This window comes from Triticum aestivum, chromosome 2A (assembly GCF_018294505.1).
Source record: "Triticum aestivum cultivar Chinese Spring chromosome 2A, IWGSC CS RefSeq v2.1, whole genome shotgun sequence".
NCBI lineage: Eukaryota > Viridiplantae > Streptophyta > Magnoliopsida > Poales > Poaceae > Triticum > Triticum aestivum.
The window spans coordinates 718427244-718439181 of NC_057797.1; the positions used below are offsets into that span (position 1 = coordinate 718427244).

At 49.3% G+C, this 11938-nt stretch overlaps 1 protein-coding gene across 1 annotated transcript; it reads left to right on the forward strand.

The window, feature by feature from the left end:
- Window positions 1-1252: 1252 nt before the first annotated feature.
- On the forward strand, window positions 1253-2593 carry LOC123186165 (BTB/POZ and MATH domain-containing protein 2). The gene has a single exon (XM_044597951.1). The coding sequence runs from the start codon at window positions 1315-1317 to the stop codon at window positions 2401-2403; it is 1089 nt and encodes a 362-aa protein (XP_044453886.1). The 5' UTR covers window positions 1253-1314; the 3' UTR covers window positions 2404-2593.
- Window positions 2594-11938: the final 9345 nt, after the last annotated feature.

Sequence of the window (11938 nt, forward strand, 5' to 3'; positions counted from 1 at the left end):
GCCTGCCGCCATGGCTGGACGCACCCCGCATATACCAGTGTTGCAACCGTCACCTAAAACAGCTTCAACAGTTGTTGAAAAAAGCTTCAACCATAGACAGAAAAGCTTCAATGGAACTGCACAACAAGGAGAAGCTGCAACCGCAGTTGGATTTTGTTACTACTGGCGAAGTTTTTTGCTACATCCATCAGGCGGAGCTGCGACCTCGCGATGATGACAACGACGATTTTTGTTGCAACCGTAGCAGTTTTTTGCTACTAACGCTGAAGTTTTTGCTACATCCATGTAAGGCGGAGTTGCGACCTCACGAAACACGGCAACAGTGTTTGTTTTTTGCTGCAACCGTAGTAGTTTTTTGCTACCACCGCTGAAGTTTTTGCTACATCCATGTAAGGCGGAGTTGCAACCTCGCGAAAGACGGCGGCGGGTTTGATTTTTGCTGCAACCATAGTTTTTTTTGCTACTACGGGTGAAGTTTTTTGCTGCAACCTGCATTTTGCCGTGCTACCATTGGCGTCAAGTTTTGCTACAACCGGAATCAATAGTTGAAAAAAAAAGCTTCAACTGGCGGTGTTTTTTGCCGCCACCATTGATGAATTTTGCTACAACCTTTAATCAGGGGGTCCGGCGGCGGCGCTGGAGTGCGAGCGGCGGGGCGCGCGACTGCAAGCTGCCGGAGCTGCAACAGGCGACTGGTGTTGACGGAGCCGCGACCATCACCAGGGGGGGAGCTGCAACCCACGGGGCGAAGTTTTTGCTGCATGTAGATCCCGTCGAGAAACATGAGAGAAGATGGCGGAGACCGGCGGCGAGCGCGGCGACCGGCGGCGAGCGCGGCGACCGGCGAGAGAGGTCCAGGCGACGGGGTGATGGCCGGCGGCCGGGAGAGGAGAGGAAGAAAGAGAGGAGGGGTCAACGCGGGGGAATCGGACGGCTAATCGCGCGCATCCAACGGCTAGGGCTGGACCGGCCGAAACTGTTCGGCCGGCGCACCCGCGCCTAGCATCGCCCTTAATTTATGGGAGTTTGTGATATGAAAAAAATAAAGAAAGAAAAAGAATAGCAAATCCTCTCCCATCGATCAGAAGTCGAGCACAGAGGCCCCACGTAACCGATAACAACGACTCTTTCTTTCTTCGGTTCCTCTCCCGAGTCGGATGCGCACGTATACGCGTGCAAATCCTACTCCACGTCGGGATTCCCCCTTTATATATAAGACGCCTAGGTACGGTACATACGCGGGTGCAAATTCTATTCTAGTTTATTAAGTTCAAGACCAATTAACTCCCCGTCTGTTCTCCACCGCCGCCGGCCATGGCCAACAGCTGCTGGACCTCACCGGAGATCACGTCACCTGCCACGGTCTGGGAGCAGACTAGGACGCTCAATTTCGAGGTGACCGATTACCTGCAGCTCGATGGCATGGGTGTCGGCGAGTTCATTAGTTCGCCCGTCGCCGAAGTCGGCGGCTACGAGTGGAATATCAAATTCTACCCAGACGGGGACGACGAGGACTGTGACGGCCACGCCTCAGCGTTTGTCCGCTGTTACAGGCAAGCCACGGATCCGGATGTGACCGCCAAGTTGACGCTGAGCATCCTAGAGAAAAGGAGCCAGGTAAACGTAGCCAGCTTCGATGCGCTGATGTGCATCTTCTCTCCGTGCGATTTCCTTACATGGGGCCACCAGAAATTCGTCGACAAGTCCAAGCTGGAATCGCTGTCGCAACTCGGGGACGGCTGCTTCACGATACGGTGCGTCCTCGCCGTCATCACCGACGAGCCACCGTCTCGGGGGCTGTCTCGGGAGCTGCCCAGCCAACTCTCCAGCCAATTCGAGAGCATGCTCGAGGACGGGAGAGGCGCCGACGTCACGTTCCGCGTGGGCAGGCACAAGTTCCTCGGGCACAGGTGCGTTCTGGCCGCGCGGTCGCCGGTCTTCAGAGCTCAGTTCTATGGCCCCATGGCGGAGAAGGACAAGCCGCGCGTCAAGGTCGTCGACGTGGAGCCGGCCATCTTCCAGATGATGCTTCGCTACATTTATGCAGACACGCTGCCGCCGCCGCCCGCTGAAGGCTACAGCGTCGCGGTGATGCAGCACCTGATGGTCGCGGCAGACATGTATGGGCTGGAGAGGCTGAAGCTCATGTGTGAAGATGAGCTGTGCAACATTATGGATGCGGCCACCGTTATGAGCACGTACGTGCTGGCGAGTCAGCACCGCTGTAATCGACTCAAGGATGAGTGCGTAGAATTTATGTCGTCAAAAGAAATGTTGGCCGCCATCCTCGAGACCAATCAGCACTTCTTCATGACACGTCGCCGACCACTGCCATTGGAGGGGGATCATGAAGAGGAAGAAGTTGATCACAGCAGGAAATTCAAAAGGACTCGTACAAAATAGATATTGGTTTCCTTTTTCTTTTTTTTGCATAAAAGAGAATTTTTAGCCATAGCAAAGTGCCTGAATCGTTTGTAAGCCAAAAAAGTCTGAAGATTGTGGTACTAAAACATTGGTACTTGTTTAGGGAAATGATTCAAATCATCTGACTGATATTAACGCATGTGTCCACCGTTTACTCTGATTTTAATCAGATGACTCAGGAGCAACGTATTACGTACACTAAGTTTTGCAACTGAGTAGTTTCTGCAATTTTTCCCACCGCAACAATTTGGTGTGTTGCGGGATTTGTATCCCCTCGAGAGCAGTCGCCTCTCCTCCCAAGCTCTCCGATAAGGCAAACCTATGCGCTGCTCTGACCGCCGCTGCCAGCGAGGCTGCTGACAAGCACGACCACCGCGGCCGGCAACCGCGCCGATTTGGGATCCGCTGCAGCGTCGGATCCGGGCGTGATTCTGGTCGATTGCTGCCCTCCTCCACCTATAATGGCACTTGCCACCCTGCTACAAGTCACTCGTGCAGATTAGAGGCTGCCAGACAGCCGATGCTAGCCGCAGGACCGCCGCCACCAAACCCAGCCTTTGTGTTGCGTCGACCGTCATCAATGGCACGTTGTCGCCTTTTTTGGTCGTGAAGTTCACACCTGCCGATGGCTATGAGGCCCTTCCCGGCGTCTACGCTACCAATCATCTCGAGACGACGACCACATAGGCTCTGACGCACAGCCGGATGATTTCCTCCTTCTCGCACCCTAGGTGTTCGAGGAATTGTGTATAAGGTATCTTTTTTGCTTCTTTCTTGTATGTTATGGAGAAATTAGTAATGGTAATTAAAATTCTTGCATTGTAGATGAGTTCAAGTGATTCCCGTTCTCCGTGGGACGATTCCTTGTCTGAAGAGGAATATGACATGATGAAGATGGAAACATCGCTTTAATCTTGATAATGTAGAAGAACAAGCGACCGAAGCATGGTGGCTCCTTTTCCAGGCGTGTGTTGATTCGGAGGGATAGGCAAGAGGCGCACGCTAGATTGACGAAAAACTATTTTGGTCCATCTTTAATGTATCCAGAGTGATACCTTCGCCGCCCATTTAGGATGTCTTTGGATTTGTTACTTTAGCCAATTGTGTGAAGGAAAATGTTCGGACCATCGAGCAGAGGAGGAAATGCACATGCAATCTTGGACATATCACCATCTAGAAGGTGTTTGCCGCATTGTGCATGATGGCATGTGGTGTTTTGGCTGATTTCATTGATTATAACTTGGCAATGGGAGGGAGCAATTCAATTTTTTATGTCAATTTTTTTGCAAAGGCAGTGGTGGAGGTGTTAAAATTAAATTCGAAGCATACCGTTGATCATCCGAGGACCAAGCAATCACACGAGCACGACACCGAGATTTATTAACGAGGTTCACCAATATGGCTACATCCCCGGGGCCTGACTACGGACCCTTCTCTCCATGACACCATCACAATACCGCACCCCGACCACTCGGGCGTTGGCACACGCCGCCGGCTCCCCCTTGTGCGCCTATGTTATTATGTTGGCATAGGTTACATCATGTGTCTATCCCCGCTATATATGAGAGGCCTAGGATATAAGTGTCCTATTAGGACACAACTCCACATCCTATGTAAACACAATACAACTCCTAGTCCAACTGTAACCTATCTTGTACACAATATTCGACACAACTCTAACAAACTCCACCTTGGCGAATATTCTCCACCACCTTGAATTCGTCAATGCATCAAACTTCCATGTACATTGGACTTGAATTTATCCCATGAGTACCGCTACTACTCCAAAGACTCCATACGACTCCACTTGCAACTTGTAGTCCCTCATTTTCTTGACCACAGTCAACACTCGAGCAAAATTAAGTTCCTTGCTACTCTAGTTTGTGCTCCCAACTTCTAGAGCATCAGTCTAACGCCATCACACACTGATCACTGACCTGCGTGAGAGTGAACAACTCACATATTGGGTGTCACACATAAGAGTTACCTGAACTCAACATCACCGCTCCTTTCTTGACCGTCTGTCTGAAACTTGAAGGAATTTCACCATTGCTTGTAGTCATCCCGAGTCAAATTCGCAGTTGCCTCACCACATGTATGACCACCAGAGCCCTGGCCCGTCTCCATGTCCCGTGCGTACCGTACGCCTCGCCGCTATTACCGCGCCGAGCCTCCGCTGTCCCGGTCGAGTTTCAAGGGTCGCGAAGCCACACCACTCAACCCCCACTGCAGAGTACCACCGATCATCACCGACCGATGACGAGTTTCATGCTTCCATCAGATCACTGGGCTCCAGTCCGAACTAAGTGTCACTCGCTTTTTTCCCCTTACTGAATAGGCTTCGATTCCCTGGATCCTTACATCATAGCCCTTCAATCCAGCTCCATCTTCAACATGACTCCATGGTAGATGATCAATCCACCCCGCGCCCCGTCGTCTTCAAGCTCTCGTGTGCACCGTTTTGAATCAACCCCGCGCCATAGCCTTGTCGAAGCCGCACAAGCCCTCGGGGCATGCGCCACGTGTTTCCACGCCTCAGAAGTCCGTCACCATCAGCATCACGCTCCTACGTCGTCGTCGCCGATCCCACCACCGTCTTCTGTTCCAACCGACATCCAAGTCGATCCGTCAGACTGCCTAGTCTGACCCAGCCGAACATATCCGACTGCAACCATGTTTCACCCTGCATCGTGTCAACCGGCACATACCATGCATTACTCGACGCCCTGTTAAACATGATCGTCATGACGCGTTTGTCCGCGCGCCTCCATAACTTGTCCATGTGTTCCAAGCCTTCACAACAAATCGACTTCAAAAAACTTCCATGCAACCTGCACAAATTTTCTAGTCTCTATTTGTTTTTATTGCTTCTCCGTGCACCTTGTAGCAGAAACAAGAACCAAATCAGATCCAATCAAACTGCCCCTGTACACACACGTGGCCTTGGCAATTCTTTTTTTCAACAAACAAACCCTCACGATGCCTTCAGCTCTGGACAAACGAACGGATAGCTCCTGATCAATTCGCTCTCAGCCTGCTCCATGCACATCTGCCTCTCACTTCAGCCCCTTTAGCAGCCCAAGTTGGGCCGAGCCAGCCTGCTCTTCGCCCGGGCCTCAGCCGTGATACGCTCATGCACCGCCTGCCTGCATGAATCGATCCGCCTTGCTGCCGCCGTTGCTTTCTGATCTCGCCGAGAACACTGCCGATTGCTATTTTCCAAACACGATACATGCTGTCTTCCATGAAATCTTCCGCTCAGATCAACCTCGTGGATCCACCGACACGACAACCACAGCCACATCTCCAATCGCACATATTGCATCTTGCAAGATCTCGTCGACAACTTTCACGTGTTCTCCTCTAGATCAACGATCCACAGCCTTCTCGTAACCTTGCTTATGATACCACTTGTCAAAATTAAATTCGAGGCATACCGTCGATCATCCGAGGACCAAGCAATCACACGAGCACGACACCGAGATTTGTTAACGAGGTTCACCGATATGGCTACATCCCCGGGGCCTGACTACGGGCGCTCCTCCCCGTGACACCGTCACAATACCGCACCCCGGCCACCCGGGCGCCGGCACATGCCGCCGGCCCCCCTTGCGCCTGTGCTATTATGTTCACATAGGTTACATCGTGTGTCTACCCCCGCTATATATGAGAGGCCTAGGATACAAGTGTCCTATTAGGACACAACTCCACATCCTATGTAAACACAATACAACTCCTAGTCCAACTGTAACCTACCTTGTACACAATATTCAACACAACTCTAACAGGAGGTGTTCAGCCAGAGTGTTTGAGGGCACTCAATATTCAGGACATGATGAGGCTTTTGGAGAACAAAGGCCGTGGGTGTTCAGGTATGCTTGGCTCAATTGACATGCACCGGAAGTGGGAAAACTTCCCTGGATTATGGTATAGATAGTTTAAAGGATACATGAAGGATGCCACCATCATTCTTGAGGTTGTGGCCGATCAGGAGACATGAATTTGGCATGCATACTTTGGGATGCCTGGTTCTTGCAATGACATCAATGTCTCGAGTGGTTACCTCCGTTTGCCAAGTTATCCAATGGAGAATCACCACCAGTGGAGTCCCATGCAAATGGCCGCACATACAACATGAGTTACTACCTTTTGGATGGGACATATCCAAAGTGGGCTAGTTTTGTAAAGCTAATTTGAAGTCCGAAGGTAAGAAAGAACTCTACTTTCATAACACTCAAGCGACCACTAGGAAAGATGTGGAGAGGACTTTTAGAATTTTACAAGCCTAATTTTCTATTGTGCGTGGACCGACTAGGTTTTGGGATCAAGGGATCTTTTGATACATCATCACGGCTTGCGTGATCATGCACACCAAAATCATTGAGAATGAGCGTGGAAAATATTTGGATTACACCTTCTATGAAGTCATGGGAAATTCAATGCAGCCGCATAGAAGGGAAGACCGAATCAGACGCCTTCTTGATAGGCATAATGACATTTGAGATCCTGATACGCACGAAGACCTTCAAAAAGATCTCATGGAGGAGTGGTGGATGTGGCATGGGGAACAACATTCATAGTTTATCTCTACGTTTCTTGTATCGTGTGATGAACCATGTAATAATTTGATGTTATGTTTGTATATGAATATGTTTATGTATGCAATTGTATTGCTCTATTTTAGGGCAGCTCTTAGAGAAATTTGGTGTCATATTATAAGGTCGTTGTTGTAGAAACAAAATCAGGTGATGTTAAGTCCACTTTTTGGTGTCCAACAATTTTTTCGTGTCCTATTATAGGGCTGCAGTGGCCTTTGGAGGGGAAGCCCAGCAGGAGGCTAGGACGACCCATGCGGCCTGGATGGAGCCTAAAAAAAGGAGGGAGACTGGAGGCCCCGACAAAGCTCGAGGACCATCTTGGGGTACAAGCCAAGATAATAACGACATGAGATCGGATGAACCGCCATGTAAACCCTTGCCCCTGTCATCTATATAGGCTGGGCTAGGGGTAGTCTTTCCTATCTACTTCCATAGTCCATAACTCTCGGTTGTGTATACATCATCTCCATTGTAACTCCTCGCACAAGGTACTCCACCATGAATACATATCAGAAGCAGGACATAGGGTATTACCTATCCTAGAGGGCCCGAACCCTCCCTTCTAATACTTCCGGCCGCGTTCGCCACCCTACCGAGGGTATTGTCGGTTCTACACACAGTTAGTAGAGGAGTTGCCGCAAGTCTTTTTTTTTGAAGGAGATGTTGTAATCGGGGCAAAGATGATGCAACCTAACCGGCGATTCAAGGACAGCGAGAGACACTGTTAGGGCATATTCTGCCTTAGGGTTTTGGTGATAATGACAACACATGTGTGGTCTAATCATGCGCCATAGTTTTCTCAGGTACACATTGTGTGGCACAAGACGACTAAGATTTCCCTCCATGCGGAAAAGGTTGAAGACGGAGTTTCTGACGTTTTTATTCCTTTGGTCATAGGATATCCGTACTATTAAGAGGGAATCCACATCGGAAGGTATTGGGTGAATCACTTCACGTACACATTCTCTCCACCCACCATATACCCTCCGTTCAAGGAGAGAGAGGTTCCCCATCCTCTGTTATGTGCCGTTCTGCTCATGGCGGTTGTACCGCTCCCTTGAGCGGTTGTACCGCTGGCCGGTAGTTCCGGTCTCACCACCGCTCCAAGTACCGCACAAGGGTGACTCCCTTCTATACCGGGCACGGTGGTAGACCGGTGGTGGAACGGTACTTCCAGTTTGTCTTGACAAACCAGTACTACCGGTGTTTAGGGTGGTAGTACCGCCTCGGACCCCACCACCCAGGGACTGCTAGCCCAGCGGTAGTTTCGGCCCAACCTCCGCCCCAACTACCGGCCCGAGGGGTTTACTTTCTGTTTTATGGCCCGGTTGTTGAGCGGTGGTTGTGCGGTAGTTCCGATTTGTTCCGATAAACCGGTACTACCGGGTGCGCCACCGGAAGTACCGCTCCTATGCGTTTCTGCACATAACGGGATCTGTGGGGGGGGGGGCTATTTAAGGAGGTGCTTCTCCTACCTCCCACCTACCTCTTGCCTCTCTCTCTCCTCCATTACTGCCATTAAAGCTCTCTTGCCCGATCTCTCTCTAGCCACTCAAACTCGTTGATTTGCTAGAGATTGAAGGACGAGACCTAGATCTACACTTCCACCAAAGGATATTTGATTCCCCCATACTTTCTTGTGTGGATTTTTTTACTCTTGGGTGCTTGGGCGCCCTAGACGGAAGAGGTCACTTTGGAGCCACATTCCATTGTGGTGAAGCTTCGGGGTTTCGTTGGGAGCCTCCAGTTAAGTTGTGGAGAGAGCCCCAACCTTGTTTGCAAAGGTCCGGTCGCCGCCTTCAAGGGCACTAATAGTGGAATCACGGCATCTTGCATTGTGCGAGGGCGTGGGGAGAATACGGTGGCCCTAGTGGCTTCTTGGGGAGCATTGTTCCTCCACACCACTCCAACGGAGACGTACTTCCCCTCAAAAGGAAGGAACTTGGGTAACACATCCTCGTCTTCACCGGCTCCACTCTTGGTTATCTCATGCCTTTACATGTGCAAGCTTATTTGTATTATATCCCTTTCTTGCTTGTGTGCTTGTTGTTGTTGCATCATATAGGTTGTTCACCTAGTTGCATATCTAGACAACCTACTTTGATGCAAAGTTTAAATTGGTAAAGAAAAGCTAAAAATTGTTAGTTGCCTATTCACCCCCCTCTAGTCAACTATATCGATCCTTTCAGACAAGATGTTGTGGCAAGGTGTAAGTGCATCTAGTGCCCCTTAGTGATTTTGGTGTATTGAAGACTTATAGGTTAAGGGACTAATGCATTTGTGAGTGTACACAGGTCTATAAGTCTATGAGGAGTTTGATGTTTACAGAGAAAGTCGACCCCTGAAAATGAAGTTCTTCGACTGAAGACTTTGTATTTCTGAAGACTTTCTGAAGACTTTGAAAGTGAAGAAATTGGTGTAATCCTGAAGACTTGGTATTCATTCGAGGAACATGAAGCATGAAGACTTTTGTTTTCATAGTTTCATTTTCTCTTTCTTGAGTCATAGGAAACACCGTACTGTTAAAAGGGGTCAAGGAAATACTAACCCTTTGTTTGGATGTAGATATTGAAGGGCTTGGCATTGCATTGGCTCCAATGCCAAATATCTCAAGACATTGATATTGGGCTTCAATGCCAAATATAGTGTTTGGATGTTCATGTATTTGGCACTTGGAATTTAAGGGAAGCAACAATTCCAATTCATGTTTCGATGGACAAAGAGAATATCTCACTTTCATAACATTCATGATTTCTTTTTGTCTCTAAAGCACACATACAAACATGCATCAGTTTTAAACTGACCACTACTAGTACTATTAGACCTGTAGCAAGACCAAGCTACTGTATTATACTCCCTCCGTTCCAAAATAGGTGAATCAACTTGGTACTAACTTTAGTACAAAGTTAGTACAAAGTTATGTCATCTATTTTGGAATGGAGGGAGTACTTGCAATTATGTTGTTGCATATACTTTTGCACTTCATTAGTTGCCTAATTGGTACAGTTACTGACTACTCTTGCCGTGATGAAAAGGAGCAAATGGAGGTACGCGATGCTATGCAGTACTGATGTTGGCGCGCTGACAACTAGAAGGCCAGGGATGAGATGTATGCCTGCAGTTCATGGACGAGCTTGGCGGCCTCCCCGGCAACCTGGTCGGCGCCATCGGCCGATGGGCGGCACATCCAGCAGGCTGGTCGATTGTACGAAGGAGTGTCTCCTGCTTGCCATCCGCATCGAGTGCTCGCACCTCCTTGCCAGGGTCGTTCGAGTGTAACAACACGCCGAGCTGAATTAGTTGGCATTCTATCGAGCAACTCAGGGGCATGACATCACAGGTGTCCTCCCACCTATGCAAGTATGCAACGTACATGAACTAGACAGTGCCCTCGACGACGTATTTGTGCACGCCGTCGAGGCGTCTGATGCACTCGGCGAGCGGGGGCTCAAGCAGCACCAGGATGAGGAGGATCCCCAGATAGGCGAAGCACAGGGCGAGCAGCAGTAGCTCCCACATCGCCGAAGTTGGAGAGGGCGGCGGGGTAGGGATGCCCGAAGTTGGAGAGGACGGCGGGGTTCTCGTTTCCAGCCATGACCATCAGTCTCGCCTCCTTCTATTTTTCGGTGCCCGCCCAACCGATAAGTGAGGCGCGGGGGGAGGCATGGACCGAATACCGCGAAAGTCGAGCGTGGGGGCTGCGAATTGGCGGAGCGACGGGAACTAGTTCGATATTGAGGTTGGATTCCAGGCGCGAATAGCTCAACCATCCAAACAGCGGCTTTCGGGCTAGGCAAATGCCAAATATCGATTCGAGACCTGAATATCTACATCCAAACGGATTGTAAGGAAAAATTTCCAAGTAATGCTCAACTCAAATCCTACACATACCAATCCCTTCGAGTGAAGCCATTGGAAATCTCATACAACTCAGTCAATTTCTTCAGTGACAAAGACGAAGTTCTTCTGGTCTCTAAGGAGTTTGTTCTGACTGGGGAGTTAGGAATTCGCCAGTGCAGATTGCCTACACAGTGAGGAACATGATAGCCCTGAGGATTTTGATACTCAAAATTCCGACCGTTGTTGTGCTATGCGCCAACTGTCCCTAAATATCTACCCACCTAATGGCCATATCATTGAAGGGCATTTATGTCTTATCATGTCGGGCTGCTCCCTAGGCTATAAATAGCCGCCCCCTACAACCACTAGATGGTTGGCTTCTCCAAGAGAAACTGACACTTGTCATTTGAGAGCATCCCATCCGGACTTTGAGTGAAAATTATCAAGTGAGAAAAACCCAAACCCAAACACCTACAAACCCAAAGTGATTGAGCATCACTAAAGAGATTGATCCTGCATGGATCCGACGCTTGTTACCTTTGAAGATTGTGCATCTTCCAGACGGTTAGGTGTCATGGTCTAGAGCATCCAAGAGGAAATTGTGGATCGCCGAGTGACCGAGTCTGTGAAGGTTTGGAAGTCACCTGAAGGCTTACCACGAGTGATTGGGCGAGGTCTGTGTGACCTTAGCTCAAGGGGAATACGGTGAGGACTGAGTGTTATGGACTGCGTGTTCAGAACTAGGTGTCCGGGACTGTGTGTCCTCAGCTTTAAATACCTAGCCGCCCTAACCAGACGTACAACTATCACAGCAGTTGGAACTGGTCTACCAAATCATTGTCTTCACCAAGCTACCTGGTTCCATTTCCTCAACCCTTTCATTTCCTCATTTCTGTGTTGTGAGCTTGTTCATATCTGTTTGAAGACTTTCTCTATTTCCTCAGTTCAATTTCTTCAGTCTGTTTGTCTTCATCCTGTGTTATCCTGTGTTTACGCTTTTTGTACTCTGTGCTTGTTTTTCATTTCATCATGAAGACCATGCTCATGTTCTGTTATGTTTACTTCTTAGTACTTAT